The sequence below is a fragment of the Nyctereutes procyonoides genome, unplaced genomic scaffold (genome assembly GCF_905146905.1).
Source record: "Nyctereutes procyonoides isolate TBG_1078 unplaced genomic scaffold, NYPRO_anot_genome, whole genome shotgun sequence".
Taxonomy (NCBI): domain Eukaryota; kingdom Metazoa; phylum Chordata; class Mammalia; order Carnivora; family Canidae; genus Nyctereutes; species Nyctereutes procyonoides.
The window spans coordinates 37,746,007-37,762,422 of NW_026575044.1; the positions used below are offsets into that span (position 1 = coordinate 37,746,007).

The following is a 16,416-nucleotide window of genomic DNA, read 5'->3' on the forward strand; positions in this document are numbered from 1 at the left end:
TCCTGGTGATGGTGCCCCATCCCGTTTCTCTGGACACCTCTTAGCAGGGTCTCTATCCCAGCTGGCTATCTCTGAGAGTGGGCCTCTGGTGCCATTAGATATTTTACCAGAGAACGTCTTGGTCCTCTCCCTTGCGTGAGGAAATATTTTCCCCAAATACTTTTTATCTTCTGACCTGTCAGGGCAAAAACAATTGGGCACAATCTGAGAGAAAACTGATGTGTTTCTGGATTTGTTTTTAAAATCTTCATTCAGGTTCTAGACTTACAAACCGCCATTGAAAACATCACCGCAACTTACAACAACGAGACTGTAACACTTCAAGACGTCTGTGTGGCCCCACTCTCACCCTATAACAAGAACTGCACCATTATGAGCGTGTTAAATTACTTCCAGAACAGCCATTCTATGCTGGACCACAAAATAGGGGATGACTTCTATGTGTATGCAGATTACCACACGCACTTGCTATATTGTGTACGGTACGTGGCAAGAAAGGGGTCATTAGTTCATCCCACCAACATGGGAGCACTTGCTGTCACTACACTTGTTGGTGCCGGAGACTGGCAGTGAGCACACAGCATGACCCTGCCCTGCGAAGCATAAGTTCTAATGGATGGAGACTGACAATGAATAAATAGATATATGCTCTGATGCCAGGTAGAGATGAGAGCTCTGGAGAAATTAAGCCTGGCAAGGAGATAGAGTGCAGTGGGGGTGTACTGCTTTAGATGGAGTGGACACCTGCTCAAACAGAATGGAGAGGAGGGTGCCTGTGAATATCAGAGGGAAAAGTGTTCCAAGTATACAGGTAGCATGTACAAAGATCCTAGGGTGGGAGTGTTCATGGTGTATAATCAAGGAATGGCAGGTACCACTCAGCCTTACACTCATGCCTAGAATGATAACACATAGTTGCACCTGCTACACCAGCAGTGGTATCATAGTACAAAAACAGAAACCTAGAGTCCTTTTTATTGTCTTTCAAATAGGAATTTATCCCATGATATCAAATTATTTTTAAAATATTGGGGCACCTGGGTGGCTGGATTGGTTAAACATCCAACTCTTGGGTTTCAGCTCAGATCATGATCTCGGGGTTGTGATATCAAGCCCCAGATCAGGCTCCACGTTCAGCATAAAATCTGCTGGAGAGTCTCTGCCTATCCCTTTTTCTCCCCTTCAGTCCCTCTCATGCATGTGTGCGTGCTCTCTCGCTCAAAATAAATAAAATGAAATAAAATGTGCAGGGTCCCCTTGAGAAGTAGGATTGGTACACAGTTTAGATTGGAGGGCGTTGAAGGTGCTTCCTATTGGAGGCACATCTAGCCGGGCAGGCTGCATTTATCATTTGTGTTGGTCACAGTGCTAGGTGACCTGTGAGGTGATCTTTAGGCCTGTGCCCTTGCCAGGGAGAGCAGCCTGCACTGGTAGGCCTGCTGTCCCTAAGTGCCCTGACCTGGCCTGGAGACAGCTGTTCAGCCAAACAACCACCATGGCTGTTGCATCACCGTGGGGACAGAGAGATTATTTCTTACTACTTTTTTTAAAGATTTGCTTATTTTAGAGCAGGAGAGCATGCAAGTTGAGAGAGGGACAGAGGGAGAGAATCTTTCAAGCAGACTCCCCGCTGAGCACAGAGCCCATGACCCCATGACCTGAACTGTAACCAAGAATCTGATGCCCAACTGACTGAGCTACCCAGGGGCCCCTATTCCTTGTCACTTTTGAGTGTGCTGTCAACTAACCACATCTCTGGAGCCAGCCACTCTGATGAATGGTTTGGTTCTGTTTTATTTTTTAAGTTCTGTTTAAAATCAGAATTTAAGTTCTGTTCTATTTTGTTACTGGGATGTGACTTTTTAGGTGGTTAGGCTGTGTTTGCTCTTTTTCAAGGAGATCACCTCTAAGAAATATGGGCTCTCCCCATAAAACGGTAAGTGTGTGCCTATACACCCTAAACCAGCATTCTCTACAGGAGAGATTGGTACAGGGCAGCCATGGGCAAATTAAAAAATTGAAAAAAAATTAATGATCCTCAATATTTATATTTAAAAGACAAAGCTGTTTACTCCCTGTCTTACAAAATGAAAGTCAACAAGATTTTGGCAGTGAGGGAGATGCATGAGACTTGTGTTTTATCTATGGTGGGTTGTGGTTCAGGTTGGTGTGGAAACTTTGCTGTGAATCTTTGTGTGCTCCTGGTTGCCCTTCCGTGTTTCCGGCTCTCCCCTCCCTCCTCACCAACTTTCCGTGGGCTTTTCCCCCAGAGGTCCTGCAGGAATGACAGACCCGGTGCACCCAGAACCAAGCACAGATCCCCTACTTTCCCCATACCCCCCATATCGTGTAATGGCACCAACATCGACCAGTTACTCAAACCGGAGGCGCTCTCTCTGCATCCTTCCTCATCCTTACCTCCCTCATGTGATTCTTGTGGATTTTGACCTCTGGATGAGCCCTCAAATCCACGATGTGGTGGGAGAGTCCCATGTGTGGGTTGATGGGACCTGGCTTCTGGGTTTTCCCCAGGCAAGGGCCTGACATCCGGGGCCTGAGCTCATCGGCCACGGGCTCTGAAGGTCTGCAGTTCGTGTTCTCTGTGAGAACCTTCCTAGGGGCCCAGCAGAGTTCTGGCTTAGGAGGTGTCCTGAAATGCTGGTCCCGGTACTGGCTGTCTTCACTGCACCGTCCTTGCCTAGACCCTTGCACAAACCTGACTGGTCTGCAGGCTTTTCCTTCTCACTTCCAGACCTTCCTCCACTTTAGCATTTGAGTTACCTGGGTAAAACAACTCACGACATCCTTTTTCCCGGGGTGTCTCATTGTTCCCCACTCCCTACAGGGTGATAATCCAAACCACAGAGCATGGCACTTAATCCTTTTTTTCATTGTCTATCCCTCACAGTTTCCAACTGTCCTTTCCCTCAGAAGTCCTCCCCTTTGTGGGTGTGCCATGCTCTAGACGGGACTTGGCGTGGCTCCTCACACTGCCATCTTGTTGCTCTCTTCTCTCACATATCCGTTCTCTCTCTCTTCCTTGCCCAAGTTGGCATTGTAGGAGCACCCTCACATCCCTCTCCCCCCCCAAGTGGATTCTCCTCCAGCCTTAAAGACCTGCTTCTCTAAGGCCTGAATTTGGTGGCATTCTTCTTTGTGTATTAGCTGCTCCTCTGCGCCATGCACCATGTGCTGTGTCATACTGCATCGTGCTGTGTTTGCCTGCCTGCCACTCAGTGGTTCTGAGCTCCTGAAGGCTAGTGTTGAACTGTGTTACTCACCTAAGGAACCGCAGGATCACATTGTGCTTCGAATATAATCGGCGTCTTTAACTGTTCATTGGGTAAATGTTTAGGTCTCTGTGATGTCTTGAGGCTTGTTCTAACTGGGAGATGTTTTCTAAACTTCTCAGGGCTCCTGCATCTCTGAATGATACCAGTTTGCTCCATGATCCTTGCCTGGGTACATTTGGTGGGCCAGTGTTCCCGTGGCTTGTGTTAGGAGGCTATGATGGTAAGTAAGAGAAGCTTCTACTTCTCCTCTTAGATAAAGTAGTCTTGGTTCTGTCATGGACAGTCAAGTGGCAATTATGAAGATTTCATCAATTGAACAATCTTACTCGTTCCCTATCTCTTAAATCTCAAGTGTAGACTTGCTTTGGGTTTTGGCTTTGGGTTTTCTTCTGGGTTGAAAAGAAGTAGATGGTGTTAGCCTTCATAAAGTCACACTTGAAAAGCCAAGGACTTTTCCCCACAATATTATAATTACGCACCTCCACCTAACTAATTATTCAGGTTCAAGGACTTCAAGGAACCCTTAGGGAGTTGTGGGACCTCAGGCTACGAATATCTATGGGGGTACTTGGGTGACTCCATTGGTTAAGCATCTGCCTTTGGCTCAGGTCATGATCTCAGAGTTCTGGAATCAAGCCACACATCAGGCTTCCTGCTCAGCAGGGAAACTGCCATTCACCCTGCTCGTGCACTCTCCCTCTCTCTCTCAAATAATTAAAATAAAACAAAAAACGTCTGTAATGGGAGAAAGATAACATGTGAGATATGGGGAAAAAGAAAGAAAAGTTGTTCTGTTTTCCTCCTAAACCAGTTGGTTAAGAATTGAGACACTTCTGCAGGAGGAGGAGCAGTTTGCTCTTTGCCAGTTCTTGTAGACCTGGAACAGATCGCACCAGCTATGACGGGGTCATGATTCAGGTGACATCTTTGGCATCTGAGGCCTAATTAGGCAATTCAACAGGTTTTTCTTCAGCCCAGGGAAGCCAATTAGATGTTGTTCTCCTCACCCCAAAGGAGGGGAGAAGCCATATCTATATTTAAATTTTACTCTGCCTCATAAAATGCCACTTCTCTGATAGGTGGAGAAATCATCATGTCATTGACTGGCAAGCCAAGGCCATCAAAATTTAATTTGATCTCTATCTTAATCCTTCCATCCAAATAAACTACAGATGTGTCAAAAACAGATATATAAGAAGTGAAGCTATTAAAAATCTAGAAGAAAAAAAATCTAGAAGAAAATGTGGGAGGAATTTTTAAAAATAATTTTAAAACGGAAAAAGCATTTCTAAGCAAGACACAAAACCCAGAAGCCACTAAAGGAAACATTGATAACTTTGACTACATAAGAATTTAAAATTCCTATTGAGAAAACAAACATCTTAAAGTCCCCCCCCCCCAAAAAAAAGGGCAACTAAACTGGAGGGGGCAGAAAACCATATACATAACAGTATGTTAATATATGAAGGGCTCTTGTTAAAAAAAAAGAAAAAGAAAAAAAGTGAGCAACCCAGAAGAAAAGTGGGCAAAGCCTTGTGAAAGTTAACAAAAGAAAAAATACATGTTGTGGCTATTAATTATATGTGGAAAGTGCTCAGTTTCACTCCTAGATAGTGAAATGTACCTCACATTAATCTTTCTACCTAACACAGGGGCAAAGACCTAAGATTTTGATAAACCCTGGTGGGTGAACCTGGTGGGGACCCCATTGTTAGCAGAGTGTAAATGATTCCTAGAATTGAATGTAAGCAGCAGGAGGGCGGGCATTTTCCTCTTGTTTGTTCACTGACATATATCCATACTACCTAAAATAATGCCTGTCATGAAGCAGGGTCTTAGTAAATATCTCGTTGAATAAAGAAATGAAAAAAAGGATAGCCTCTTTGGAGGGCACTTTGAGGGAATTTATCAGTATTAGAATTGCACACACTTCTTGATTCAGTGCTAGTACTTGTAAGAATTGATTCTCCAAATATGTATTTTATACATGAAAAAGTACTTACACCAGGTTATTCTTTGTAGTATTTTTGTTTATAATTTTAAAAAATTGCAAAAATGTCATCAACTGGAGATTGGTTGAATTATGCTAGAAAATAGGATACAGCAGAAAAAAAAAAAGAATAAGGAAGCTCTTTATGTCTTAAAATGGAGTCATCTCCAAGATAAAAAATTAAAAATGTAATATGCAGAACAGCATGTTCCTATTCATGTAAATAAGAAGGAAAGGGGAAGAACAAATGTGTTTGCTTGGGCCTGCATGGACTATCTCTGGGAATATCTCAGATGGCAGAGAGGAAAAGTAGGAGCATGGAGGGAGGACTTAGGGGGGCGGGGAATCACCTTTCTGCCTGAAATTTTTCCCACACTACATAATTTTGTTTGTTTTAGAGAGAGAGAGAGCGTGCGAGCAGCAGGGTATGGGGAAGGGCAGAGGGAGAAGGGGAGAGAGAATCTCAAGCTGACTCCATACCCAGTGTAGATCCTGATGTGGGGCTTGATCTCACCACCCTGAGATCATGACATGAGTCAAAATCAAAGAGTCTGTCACTTAACCAACTGAGCCACTAGGTGCCTCACGTGCTACGTAGTTTAACAAAACAAAACAACAACAAAAAAGTTACTTGTCCTGAATGAACCTGCCTACGTCAGATAGATGTATTTATTCATTAACTGAGCTGCATAGACACTGTGTCAGTGAACTTCTGGTTTTTGTTCTCAGAGCAGTCTGTAGCCCTCGTGAGAAATCAGTCACCTCACTGCCACGTGATTTTTCCCTCGTGTGTATCTGATTTTCTGCACACTTCCCATATGCTTGATGTCACGTTTTTCCTTTCTAGATCAAAACTACAATAATGCTACAGCCCTTGTGATTACCTTTCCTGTCAATAATTACTACAATGATACAGAGAAGCTCCAGAGGGCCCAGGCCTGGGAAAAAGAGTGAGTTGCTGTCTTTGTCTGTGGAAAACTAGATGCTAGCACAACGCACTTCAGCCTCATTCAGCTAAATTAGCCAACAGCAGATCTAAGTCATTTTTTTTTTCACTTGGCACTAATGATGCTCAGAAAAACATCTGTACATCAGTTCATTTGCAAACCTTGTGTAAATAGATATCCCCACACAGGAATGCAGAAGTCTGCACAGGAGAAATGTTTCATGCCCCCATTCCTTAGAGCAAGCCCCCAGGAGCAAGCTGAGTGCATGGTAGTAAGGGTTGTGCACGCTGGGAGATCACACAGTCACTAAAGAGAGGCAAATTGATGGTTCCAGATATAGGATGTAAAAGCTGAAATCAACATGGCTGGGATTATATGTGCTATACACGCTGTCCATCCGTAGAAAAAATATCAAGCACAGGACCCTAGGAAATCGTTACCTGTATGTAACCCCTAGAGAATAGCACAGAGGGCTGAGGAGGACAGGGCATTTTGACCCTTTCTACGTTTCAGTGCTTTTTTTTTTAACAGCTTTGTTGGAATATAAATCCCATACCATACATTATACCCAATTAAATTATATAATCCAGGAGCTTTTAGTAGATTCATGGATATGCAAGTGTCACCACAGTGAATTCAACAACGTTTTTCTTTCTAAATCTTAAAAATCTTTAGTTATCATCCTCTGCTCCTCATCCTCCCACCTCCCAGCCCTGCAAAACCATTAATCTACTTTCTGTGTCCATATGTTACTGTATTCTGGACATTTATATGCATGGAAGCATACATGTGAACTTCTGTGTCTGGTTGCTTCCTCACTTAGCGTGTTTTCAGGGTTTATCCAGGTTATAGGATGTATTAGCACTTCATTCCTTTTTATGGCTGCGTAATGTTTGGTCCTATGGATATGCCACATTTGATCCATTCATCAGTTGACGCACATTTGGATTGTTCCTGCCTTTTGGCCATTGTGAATAATGCTGCTGTAGACATTCATATGCAGGTTTTTGTATGAACTTAATATGTTTTCATTTCTCTTGGAAATATACCTAAGTAAGGGTAGAATTTCTGGCTCATATGGTGACTCTTTGAAGAACTGCAAGATTGTTTTCCACGGTGGCTGCACCTTTTACATTCCCACCAGCCTGTGTGAGGGGTTCTACTTCTCCACATCCTCACCAACACTTACCACGTGACCTTTTGGTTCTAGCCATCCTAGTGGGTGTGAGGTGGTACCTCATTGTGGTTTTGATTCGCATTTCCCTGATGGCTAATGATTTCAAACATCCTTTTTTTTTGTGCTAATTGGCCATCTGTATAACTTCTGTGGAGGAATGTCTATTCCTATCCTTTGCCCATTTTTAACAGGATTATTTGTATTTTGATTATGAAAGTATAAGAATTCCTATATATTTTACAAATCTGCTGTCAGATATATGACCTCCAGGTGTTTGCTCCCATTTTCTTTGTTTTGTTTATTTTTGTTTTCTTGCTGGTGTCCGCTGAAGCACAAGTTTTTAGTCTTGAAGTCCAATTTTTCTAGTTTTTTCTTTTGTTGCTCAAAGTTTTGGTGTCCTAAGAAACTACGACCTGATCCAAGGACATGGAGATTTATGCCTCTGTGTTCTGAGGGTTTTATAGTTTAGCTCTCACATTTAGGTCTTAGATCCACTTGAGTTCATTTTTTTTTTGTAATGTGCTATCCAAATGATCCCAGACCATTTGTTGAGAAGGTTATTCTTTCTTTCATTAGATAGTCTTGCCACCTTGTCGAAAATTCAGGGAGCACAGATACAGTTTCTTTCTAGACTGTTACCTCTGTTCCTTTGATCTTTTTGCCTATCTTTGTGCTCGTACCACACTGTCTTGATTACTGTCATTGTACAGAAAGTGTGAAATCGAGAAGCGTGTGTCCTCCTCCTTTGTTCTTCTTGAAAAGGAAGGGTTTGGCTCCTCTGGCTCCTTTCAATTCCATATGGATTTTAGAATCAGCATATCATTCTATCAAGAAGTCAGCTGGGATCCTGACAGGGATGGCATTGAATCTGTAAATCAGAGGTTTGTTCTATGAGCATTTTTCTTTGTTATAATATGCTTCATTTAGAAATCCTTTTTAGTAAAAAAGAAATGAAACCATGAATTAACTTTTTTTTTTTGATGGAACACTTTATGAATTTGCATGTCATCTCTACACAGGAGCCGAGCTAATCATCATTCCAGTTCTAGTATATGTGCTGCCAAAGCCAACACCACGAACCAACTTTTACTTTTTTTATTTTTTATAATTTTTTAAAGATTTTTATTTATTCATGAGAGAGACATAGGCAGGGGGAGAGGTAGGCTCCCCGAGGGGAGCCCAATGGTGGGACTCAATCCCAAGACTCTGGGATCACGACCTGAGCCAAAGGCAGACGCTCAACCACTGAGCCACCCAGGTGCCCAACGAACCAACTTTTAAACTTGTCCTAAACTTGTTTCAGGCAATAGAAACTTCGTCATGACTGGAACTTTATAATCTGGGGGTGTCTTACCTTCTGGCCTCTCCAGTGTCGAAAATCCTAATGTAGGGATACAGGTTAAGTAAGTGTGGCTTTTGTGTCCTATAAGTTGGGAAGAAGTCCTCACTTAAAAAAAAAAAAAAAAGTCCTCACTTAGCTGTCACTAAGTTTTAACTACAAACTAAAAATATAAAATTTGCTCACTCTTCAGGTTTATTAATTTTGTGAAAAACTACGAGAATCCAAATCTGACCATTTCTTTCACAACTGAGCGAAGTATTGAGGATGAACTGAATCGGGAAAGTAATGGTGATGTCTTCACTGTTCTGATCAGCTATGCCGTCATGTTTCTGTACATTTCCATAGCCTTGGGGCACATCAAAAGCTGTAGCAGGTTTCTAGTAAGTGGTGTGTGTGTGTGTGTGTGTGTGTGTGTGTTGGAGTGAAATGATGGTGCACAGCATGATGTCATATTTTTTGCCTCTATTTTTTTGCTTGTTTGTTTTAGAGAGGGAGGGGGCAGAGGGGCAGAGAGAGAAAGAGAGAATCCTAAATAGGCTCCATGCCTAGCCAGAGCCCAACACTCAATCCCACAGCCCTGAGCCACAGGTGCCCCTGCCTCTACTTAGTTAATCTTAATTCATTATGTTCAAAACTGGTGTAATTCCCCTGTGTAACATTTCTATTTCCTGCACGTGATTTCTTCAGTTCCAATTTTTTGGTTTATTTTAAACGTAGAATTTATTTCCCATAATCTAGGTTTTCCTAATTTGACCACACCATCACCGAAGAATGGAAACCCATAAAACATGTTGTTAGGGAAGAACTGGAACATTTTTCATATCTTCTCTCAAACTCAGAGAGGACTTTAGCTTCCAAATATCTTTTCATATCTTCTCTCAAACTCAGAGAGGACTATACCCAAAAAGAGGTATAATGACGACCTTTTAGTCATCGCAGTAAAATGATAACTGATGATTTGTGTCTTTGTTGCATATCACAGGTGGATTCTAAAATCTCCCTTGGCATCGCTGGGATCCTCATTGTGTTGAGCTCAGTGATGTGCTCATTGGGCATCTTCAGCTACTTTGGGATCCCCCTCACCCTCATCGTGATCGAAGTCATCCCATTCCTGGTGTTGGCTGTTGGGGTAGACAACATCTTCATTCTGGTCCAAACCTACCAGGTATATTTCCATAGTCTCACAGAGCTTGCTGTCTGACCAAGTAGGGGGCTGCATTAATGGCTGTTTCACTCCATGCAGAGTATTTGTGAATGTGGACAGTGAGGAAGCTTTTGTTTCCTGTTCTCTGTGTTACTGATTGGTGTCTGTAACTTGTTCGGGACATTTTGAGACCAAGAAATTCATCCTTCTGTTGGGTTGAGAGAATAAAGTGAGAATTTAGTTTTAAAGATTTTTTTTTTTTTAATTTGAAAGGGAGACAGTGCTGGGAGGAGCAGAGGCAGTGGGAGAAGCAGGCTTCACACTGAGCAGGGAGCACAACACAGGGTTCTATCCCAGGACCCCGGGATCATGACCTGAGCTGAAACCAGGAGTCGGATTCTTAACCGACTAAGCCGCTCAAGTGCCCTGAAAATTCCATTTTAAATACATGTGCAAGAAGGGCTTGCATATTTCTGGAAAGTATTTTGGATACAACTGTTATTAAAATGAATCTCCAATAGTATGGAAGAATCAAAGATTTTTCAGAGATGCTACTAAAAAGAAGGGCAGCATAGGACTTGCTGATGTAGAAAATGGTCCCAATCAATTTCTTCTCTCCTGGTCTCCCTACTTGGGGACTCAGTGGCATATAAGAGTATAATTTAATGGTCCAGCCCCCTGCAGCATGCGTTGCATGTATTTTCCTAACAAGATGATCCAGGCTTCCTTGAGCATCTCACCTGTTACCTAGCTTAACTCTGGGGTTTAGGAATACCCTGGACAAATTACCATGATGAGTTGCGGGTCCCCCATCAAAAGTTTATCTACAGTAAGTAGAAGCTCCTAATCATTTGTCTTTACCATTGAATTAACACAGAGCAACAGTGAAGCAAAGAGATAGTCTTATTACTTAGAAATGTTAATGCCCTGTGTTTTGTTTTGTTTTGTTTTGTTTTGTTTTGTTTTTTTAAGCGCGATGAACGTCTTCAAGGAGAATCTCTGGAACAGCAGCTGGGCAGGGTCCTAGGAGAAGTGGCTCCTAGTATGTTCCTGTCCTCCTTTTCAGAGGCTGTAGCATTTTTCTTAGGTAATTTCTCTTTGAATTCTATCAATCCCACAGTTTTCTGAGCCTGGGAGTAGAAGGATCTGGGTATCTGAATGCGTCCCTTTGTGTTGCTTCCTTGTTTAAACAGCTTTACTCTGTAATCAGAAAGTATCAGAGTGGACCACAAGAAAAATTAGTGGCAGTATCTTGGGTATCATTTGGAAGTGTCCTCTTTTTTAGGGAGCGGGGCTGGGGGGCGGGCAGAGGGAGATTCTTAAGTGTCTCCACGCCCAGCACAGCGCTTGATCTCATGACCCTGAGATCATGACCTGAGCCAAAATCAAGAGTCGGGTACTCAGCCACATGGGCCACCAGGGACCCCTCCTCTTTCTCATGTTGTGTCAGTACAGTGTTAACGGGAGCCCAGGGTGACAGATACCTAGAACTCCTCTGCTGCTTCCCATTTTTTGGCACCTGTGGCGAATGCTGATCTTTGAAATTGGCATTCTCATGCACCCACAGGATCCTTGCCAACACAGCACTTGAGCAGAATCCACAGGCACTGGCTTGCAGGGTGTTCACCAGTGTTCTCATAGGCAGTCTTCCTCTCTACACACAAATCCTCGAGGAAGCAGCCTCATTAATGAGCAGGGGTCCTCGGACTTCACCTCACTACAAGGAGCCAGAGTAAGCTGGAACAGAAACCAGCACTTCTGTATTTCTTTCCTATGGAGAAATTACCAACCAGCATTCCTCACAGGGCTGCCTGCCCCCATGTCTGGTGCGTGGTAGTGGCAGGATGAGAAAACAGTCCATTTTCTCAGGAGGAGGCTGGATTAGAATTGCCCGGCAGGTCCAGAGAAGGAAGACACACGATCCATGGACTACAAACAGACCTGCCTCCATGGGCTACCGGGCCATCCTGCAGGGCTGTTACAGCATCGTCGAAGGCAGCATTCTTTCAAAACAGACACGCACCACTATACTGGTCTTCGTTTCTACAAAGCAATGCGCTTTGAAGCCTGTGGTCCTTACTCTTCCTTGTGATGGATACAGGTGCAAAGAAGTTATTTTTCTGATTTTCTCATCAGAAAATGTGATGAGAATAGCAGCTGACATTGTGCCTCAAGGCTGGAGTGATTTTGGGGGGAACAGTAGGAACAGTGGGGGTTGTGGCATACAGAGGACACAGGCCTCAAAAAGGCAGTTACATGTTGCTGGGCCAGTGATGCTAGGTCCAGTTTGTTTGTTGCTCTTTCTTTTCTTTTTTCTCTGTGAATCTAGATTTTTGTGTCAGGTTTCACTGTTAAATATTGGCTACTTTTTAGAAGAACTGGTTATTCATCCTAAAATGGATTGATCTAATATGGACCATACCAGGTACGTCTGGCCATGGGCTGCCAGTTTGCAGTTTCCATGTAAACCCAGTACTTCTGACTGGGAGCACCCTCATTTGGTTGTAAAGAAAGTGGGAGACTAATGTTGATGTAATAGCAGATTGAGAATACTGTTCCTGGGCCCCTGGGTGGCTCATTTGGTTAAGCGTCTATCTTTGGCTCAGGTCATGATCCCAGCCCTGCATCAGGCTCCCTGCTCAGCAAGAAATCTGCTTCTCCCTCTGCCCCTCCCCCTGCTCATAATCTATCTCTCTCTCTCTCTCTTTTTCTCTCTCTCTCTTTCTCTCTCAAATAAATGAATAAAATCTAAAAAAAAAAACAAACAAAAAACACTGTTCCTCTCTAGAGCAAAGCATAGAAGGTACCATAAGAAATTACCTTATACTGATGGTTCCCAGAGTTTAATGTGCGTAAATTCATCTGGAGAGCCTGTCAAATACAGTTGAATTGGGCATGAATTCCCACTGTTGTGATTAAGTAGGACGGGGGTAGTGCCCAGGGACCTGCATTTTTAACTCCCCAAGCAGCTCCGGTGCCAAGAGCATTTTGTACAATCCCAGGCTTATGGACCCGTCTTGAGTTCTGGTATGATGTCCACAGGCGGCGGTGGCGGCGGCATTCCCCAGGGTGGGGGGTAGTGTGGGAAGGACGGGTCTTCTCGTGGCTGCAGCCTGCTCCGGCCCCTTGTGTTCTCGTGTACGCATGGGTGAGAGGACTGCACAGAGTCCCCTGCTGGCCGTAGCAGTGATGCAGCAGCCTCTGTCCCCCTGCAGGAGCCTTGTCACAGATGCCCGCAGTGCACACTTTCTCTCTGTTTGCCGGGATGGCGGTCCTCATTGACTTCCTTCTTCAGATTACCTGTTTTGTGAGTCTCTTGGGGTTAGACCTTAAGCGTCAAGAGGTGAGTTGTTGTCAGGAGTACAGCCTGTTTAGAGTCTCGGGTCCAAGGAGGCAACAGGAGGGCATGACCTTTGTTCCTCTTTGTCCACTCAGAAAAATCGCCTGGACGTCCTTTGCTGTCTCACAGGCTCTGAAGGTGGAACCGGCATCCAGGCCTCAGAAAGCTGCTTATTTCGGTTCTTCAAAAACTCCTACTCCCCATTTCTGCTTAAGGATTGGATGCGGCCCATTGTGGTAAGTCTCTCTGTGGTTTTCCTCTATTTTCTCCCCAAAACAGATGTGTCACCTGCCGTCTTAGAAATCAACTTGGGTGGGGCACCTGGGTAGCTCAGTCAGTTAAGCTGTAATTTAACCACATCCAACTCTTAATTTCAGCTCAGGTCGTGATCCCAGAGTCGTGGGATCAAGCCCTGTGTCAGGCGCCCAGCTTAGTGTAGACTCTGCTTTTCCCTCTCCTTCTTCTCCTCCCCCTGCTCATGTGCACACCCTTTCTCTCTAAAATAAATAAATAAAATCTTAAAAAAAAAAAAAAAAGATATCAGCTTGGGAAGGAGATTCTGACAGCTGTTAAGTATATATACAAAATTGCAAAAGCAAATATGTGCAAGTATGTAGAATATTTTTCTAGCTGGCTTTTAGCAGTCATTCAGTTTTTATTTTGAAATAATTACACACATACACACAAAAAAAATTACAGATTCATAGAAAATTGCAAGGATAGTAGAGAGACGATCCAGGTACCCCTCACCCAGCTTCTTGCTGTGGTCTTACATAATTGTAGTTCAATGGCAAAACCAGGAATTTGACATTGGCACAGTGTCTGTGTCTAGTTCTGAGTCACTTAATCACATGTGCAGATTGCAATAACCAGCACTGCGATCGAGATCCAGAACTGTTGTCACAGCAGTCTCCTTCACGCTGTCCCTTTATAGTGCCACGAGCCTCCTCCCCACACCACCCACTGTCCCTAATCCCCAGCAACCATGCAAGAGCATTTTATCATCTATATACTGGCTGTAGCCAACAATAACCCATCACTTCTCTACTAAAAGAACATAGTTAGTCTCTGATAATGGTAAAGTAATAGTAATACTTAACATTTATCGAACATTTAATGTTGGGTACTATGCTAACACCTGGATTATCCCTAGATTCTCTCATTTAATCCACAAGACTGTTTTATGTTATACATCTTTTTTTCCTGTTTACTGACGAGGAAATAGAAACCAAGAGAGGTTAAGTGACTTCTCCAGGGCCACCTACTTTGTAAGTGGTGGAATCAGGATTTGAACCCGGATATTTTGACTCTAGATACTCACATCTCAGTCACTACCCCTTCCTCTCTACTTTAACATGTCACGTAAACTTTTCAGTTGAGAAAAATCCTGGGTTTTCTTATGTGTTTAAATTTTATTTACATTCTTAAGCTCTAATACACAAAGTCACCGTTTCATAACTCGCTTTTCATTCCAGATAGCGGTATTTGTGGGCATTCTCTCATTCAGTATCGCAGTCCTGAACAAAGTGGAGATTGGATTGGATCAGTCTCTTTCAATGCCAGATGTAAGCTGTTATCTCTTTTATCTTGTTTAGTCAGTGGTATGAATAAATTTTTCAAAACTTGCACACAGTTATTTTAAGTGGATGCCAGCTTCTAAATGCACGAGCTGACAGGTTCCCCTGGGTTATGAGGCCTGCCACAGAGCCCTGCCAGGGGGTCCCGTCTTAGCATTTGGGACTCTTGGGCCTCTGGGAAAGCCAGAGAAATCGAGCAGCAAGCCTCTTTCCTCGTGAGGTGCCCTCCTGATGGTGGGCCAGCCAGAGAAGTGCCTTGAGTGCAAGAAGGGTGAGGAGCAGGGAACTGGCTGGGTCAGGAATCCCAGGTCTGGGCTGAGGACATCTTGACAGCAGCCTTGCAGTGCTCTCTTCACCCTCAGCCATCGTCACCTCACCTAGACATCGTCAGCATGTTCATGCTTTGCCACCCTGTTCTTTGATCATTCTTTCAGGACTCCTACATGATGGATTATTTCAAGTCCCTCAAATACCTGCATGCAGGTCCCCCGTGTACTTTGTCCTGGAAGAAGGACACGACTACACCTCTTTGGAAGGGCAAAACATGGTGTGCGGGGGCATGGGCTGCAATAATGACTCCCTGGTGCAGCAGATCTTCAGCGCGGCTCAGCTGGACAACTAGTCAGTACCGCCCAATGTTCTCCTCCTGTAGCAGCAGCCGTCAGAAGGGGCTTTCGGCCAGAGGCCCTGTGGGCCTGAAATTTCTTACTGAAAATAGATGTGCTTAGAAAGTATGGTGTTCAGAATCATGGTAACTCTGGCTTTACCTAAGCAAAAGCTTTAAAAGGATTCATTGACCAACTCCTATTCCGAAGGGTTTTCCCATTAAGTGGTGATGACGTCTGCCCTCTGACTGGGCAGCAGTATAACACCTAGGAAAGGAAATTAGGTTTCGAGAAAAAGCACTGAATCTGCAGACTCCCCGTGGAGCAAGTCAGTAACATCTCCTTCCTTCTCGCTAGTACCCGCATAGGCTTTGCGCCCTCGTCCTGGATCGACGATTATTTTGATTGGGTCAAGCCTCAGTCTTCCTGCTGTAGAGTCTACAACAGCACAGATCAGTTCTGCAACGCCTCAGGTACTTTCATGTCCTTCTCCAGATCTTTGTGACATTATCCTTTAAACCTGATTTGCATCTCACCTCAGTTTATAGCTGTGATTATGCTGGCGCTGGTCCCACTTCCTTGGTCGCCATCTCTCTCTGGGCCATGCTCTTGGATGGATGTCATGTTTTTCTGTCTCCTCCTCCCTCCCGTCACGAGGCTGTAAGACAAACAGGGCCTCAGTCAGGGGACTCTGGTTTTCAGAGTTTTCAGCGTTCTCTTCTCCCCAACAACACTAGTAGTGTCTTTTGGTTGGGATCTGGCTGTAGCATCTCACAGGTATGCTTCCCTTAGTTCTCACTGTTGCCCTGTAGTTTTGTTAGAAACATTGAGGTTGCCCTTGAATTTCCTTTCTTTTCTTTTTCTTTTTTTTTTAAGAGAGAACAAGGAGGAGTTGGGAGGAGGAGGAACAGAGGGAGAAGGAGAGAGAAAAAGAATCTTTAAGTAGACTCTGCTCAGCACAGAGCCTGACATGGGGCTCCATCTCATGACCCTGAGATAAT

General features: G+C 43.9%; 1 protein-coding gene across 1 annotated transcript in view; it reads left to right on the top strand.

Moving 5' to 3' along the window:
- NPC1 (NPC intracellular cholesterol transporter 1) overlaps positions 1-16,416 on the top strand; it is a 53,001-nt gene that overhangs the window by 30,101 nt on the left and 6,484 nt on the right. Inside the window, 12 exon segments of the mRNA XM_055324505.1 lie at positions 256-482; positions 3,413-3,513; positions 6,131-6,233; positions 8,940-9,129; positions 9,732-9,914; positions 10,866-10,980; positions 13,109-13,236; positions 13,329-13,469; positions 14,709-14,798; positions 15,245-15,299; positions 15,302-15,431; positions 15,773-15,888. Of these exon segments, the coding sequence (XP_055180480.1) occupies positions 256-482; positions 3,413-3,513; positions 6,131-6,233; positions 8,940-9,129; positions 9,732-9,914; positions 10,866-10,980; positions 13,109-13,236; positions 13,329-13,469; positions 14,709-14,798; positions 15,245-15,299; positions 15,302-15,431; positions 15,773-15,888 (1,579 nt within the window).